Consider the following 3,643-nt stretch of genomic DNA (forward strand, 5'->3'; position numbering starts at 1 on the left):
TGTTCTAATTCTTCCCTGTACAAGCTACAATAAAGGAATAAGTTAATTAGTTTTTGTGACACCAATATTGAATAAAGTTATATGCAATGACATCACAACAATTACTCACTCTTTGTATTCATCAACCTCTTCGCAATTATTTAGAACAAACCAAACCATAGAGTCATAGTCTTTATCTTCGTAATGTAACTTTGAAGCACCCAATAGGTTAATACCATGTGCAAAAATAGAGTAACCATTGGGTGACATGTCTCCATCTAAGTTTCTCTCGGGCCTAGTGAACCTATTAATAATGTCACTAAAATATGTTGAGCACTGGGTCATACACTCATAGGCAGTGTATGCCTCTACAATAGATCCTTCTGGTCTTGCTTTGTTGCGGATGAAACGCTAAAAGGTGCCCAATCTTCTCTCAATGGGATACATCCACCCGTACTGAACTGGTCCCCTAAGGAGTGCCTCATCTGGTAAGTGTACTGCTAGGTGAACCATAACATCGAAGAATGCAGGAGGATAAATTTTCTCCAACTTGCAAAGGATAATGACAATATCATTCTTCATCTAGTGTAGTGCATCAGCCTTTACAGTTTTTGAGCAAAGTTGTCTAAAAAACCTTCCCAATTCAGCAAGTACTTCATATACATCTTTGCGCACCAAACCATGAAGGGCAGCTGGTAAAATACGCTGAAGCAGTATATGACAGTCATGTGTTTTTAGCCCATGCATTGTTCCTCCCTCCTGATTGACACATCTTGATATATTAGAGGCGTAGCCATCTAGAAATTTAACATTGCTCACATACTCCAAGAACTTTTTCTTTGCCTCCGGTGTTAGAACGTAACAAGCTTTGGGCTTTGAGGAGTCTTCCACCAAATGAAGCTCTTTTCTTATACCTCTATCTTCCAAATCTAGTCTAGCAGCGACTGTGTCCTTTGTCTTGTGAGGAATATTAAGTAGAGTTGACAAAATGTTGTCACATATGTTTTTCTCTATGTGCATAACATCAAGGTTGTATTGTAGCTTCAGTTTTGACCAATATGGCAAATCATACAAGCTAACCTTCAATTGCCAAACTGGTTCTCCATTACGGCGTCTTTTTCTTGATTTTGGCATATCTGGATTCTTGCCTGGAACATAGCTAATTTCATCCAACCTTGCCATAACCTCATCTGCACTAAATTTCCTTGGCTGGTCTCTATTTTCATGGTGGCCATCAAAAGTTCTATTTTTCCTCCAGGGATGGTCATGTGGAAGGAAACATCTATGTCCTATGAAACCAATCTTGTTTCTCAGGCATTCAAAACATGGATTCTCATCACAATGCACACATGCAAAGTAACCCCTTGTGGTTCTACCTGACAAGGTGCCTAATGCAGGGTAGTCATTGATTCCCCATAGAATCGCTGCATGCAGTCTGAATTCTTTGCCTTCAACAGCATCATAAGTAGGGACACCACCCCAAAGAGTAATCAAGTCTGCTATTAGAGGCTGCATGAACATATGGAAATCTTTGCCCGATGATTTTTTGCCTGGAATTAGCAAAGCAAGCATATAATTGGATTGATCCATACACATCCATGGTGGCCAATTGTATGGAACCACTATCACTGGCCATATGCTATATGAATTGGTCATCTGCCCAAATGGGTTAAATCCATCTGTAGCAATGGCTAACCTCAAACTGCGGGGATCATTTGCAAAAGACTTGAAAGTCTCATCAAATTCTTTCCAAGCTTCCCCATCAGCAGGATGTCTCATTTCATTCTCAACTGGTACCCTCTTTTCCTTGTGCCATCTTGCATATTGTGCCTGTTCCTTCGACATAAAAAGCTTCTGAAGGTGTGGAATAATTGGAAAGTAACGAAGGACCTTGTGAGGAACTTTCTTTCTGCCCTCCTTGTTTACTTTCCATCGTGTGAATCCACAAACTGGGCAATGATCATCGCCTTCATGGTCTTTCCAAAATAAGGCACAATCATACTTGCACACATCAATAGAAACATAACCAAAACCAAGCTTCCGAAGCAGAGCTTTCATTTCATTATATGACTTAGGATGGCCGGGCACATTCTTCAAAGATGATGAAAGCAATGCAAGGAATGCATCGAACCTAGATGTTGTCATCCAATTGTACACTTTTATATGCAGCAGCTTAATAATGAAAGTTAGCCTAGACTCTTTGGTACCTAGATAAAGTTCACGCTTTGCCTCTTCTATGATTTCTTTATATAAGTCACCACCAAAGCCATGGCTTGCTGCCGTGTGCAAATCTTGAATCATCCCCTGAACTCCCCGTGCACTATCTTCTATGACATCTTCAGCTTGTCCTTCCTCATCAAGTGGTGCCTGTTCATTTCCATCCCATGACATATCTTCAGGTACAACAGCAAGTTCTCCATCATCATCTTGACCAACATCATTATCTTCCTCTCCATGGTGAATCCACCTAGTATAGCACCTAGACATACCATTGATTTCGATATGCTCTTGTACATCATCTTGGCTTATTTCTTTCTGGTTCAGGCATTTTCGGCATGGACACTTGATTCTGTCATCTGCACCATATCTACCTCTGACATGTTCCATAAATTGTTGAACGCCAGACATAAAGTCTAGTGAAAATGGTGCACTCTTATAAATCCATCTCCTATCCATCTCGATCTGCAAGTATTTAGGTGCAAACAAGTAAAGGCAATGTAAGAAAAAATCAAAAGGGGAACACTCTGCTTCACTCAGCTCACCTTCTATTTTAGCAAAAACAGATCCACCTTGCCTCAACTGGCCGGCCAAGCTCCACTGGCGGGGGCTTCTGTGACGGCGTGGTGGGGGCTTCTGTGACGGCATGGTGGGGGCTTCTGTGATGGTGTGGTGGGGGTTTCTATGACGGCGAGCAGCTCAACTGGCCAGCCAAGCACCACCACGAGTTGCCTCACTGCCGGTAGCAAGCAGGAGAAGGGAGGGGGAGCAGCAGACAGGGGGGAGGGGCGACGTCTGCAGGGGCAAGGAGCGGTGGCTGTAGCTGCTAAAGAGAGGGGGGCTGAGGTGGCGTGGCCACCGGCAGGTGGGGTCGGAGGGGTGGTCGGCGATAGTGGCTGAGCGGCCAAACTCAGTGACAGGTTCTATGGCCTGTGCTCTGATTCAGCACAAGTGAAGCACCCTTCTACATATGACATGTGGGCCCATTTCTTATTTAGGCTAGTGCCAAGTGGACCAGCGTTTCAATGACATGTGGGCCCAGATGTTCATCAGCTCCCACCATTTGTTCAAACGTTTTGTTTTTTAAATCTATGGCAAAATCTTGTAACAAGTTTTTCTCCTACATACTATCTCCAAATCAGACATTTTTTTCCTAAAAATTTCTAAAATCATGATCTATCAATATGGTGAGTTGTTTTCGGCCATATTTTCATGGTGCAAACTTTGATCAAAGGAAGAAGTTCAACTTTTAAAAATTGCAACTTCAAACCAAAATTTGAAACTCCAAATCACTTCATCTGCAAAAGTCATGAATACGAGAGTTGAACAACTCATCAAGACCAACAATTCTTATTTTGGTCATTTGGTCATCCGACAAAGTGATAGTAAAGTAGTTCATAAAAATTACATGTCTCACTTCTAGTTCATGAAACTCTAACTTAGATTG

General features: G+C 42.1%; 1 protein-coding gene across 1 annotated transcript; it reads right to left on the minus strand.

The window, feature by feature from the left end:
• Positions 1–561: 561 nt before the first annotated feature.
• Positions 562–2,844, minus strand: LOC136523788 (uncharacterized). The gene has a single exon (XM_066517350.1). The coding sequence runs from the start codon at positions 2,842–2,844 to the stop codon at positions 562–564; it is 2,283 nt and encodes a 760-aa protein (XP_066373447.1).
• Between the last annotated feature and the right edge of the window lie 799 nt (positions 2,845–3,643).

Source organism: Miscanthus floridulus, chromosome 18 (genome assembly GCF_019320115.1).
Source record: "Miscanthus floridulus cultivar M001 chromosome 18, ASM1932011v1, whole genome shotgun sequence".
NCBI classification, from domain to species: Eukaryota; Viridiplantae; Streptophyta; class Magnoliopsida; order Poales; family Poaceae; genus Miscanthus; species Miscanthus floridulus.

Bases quoted from the DNA above. Each gene is read 5' to 3' on its own strand.
- LOC136523788 (XM_066517350.1), bottom strand. From the start codon at position 2,844: ATGCCGTCACAGAAGCCCCCACCACGCCGTCACAGAAGCCCCCGCCAG.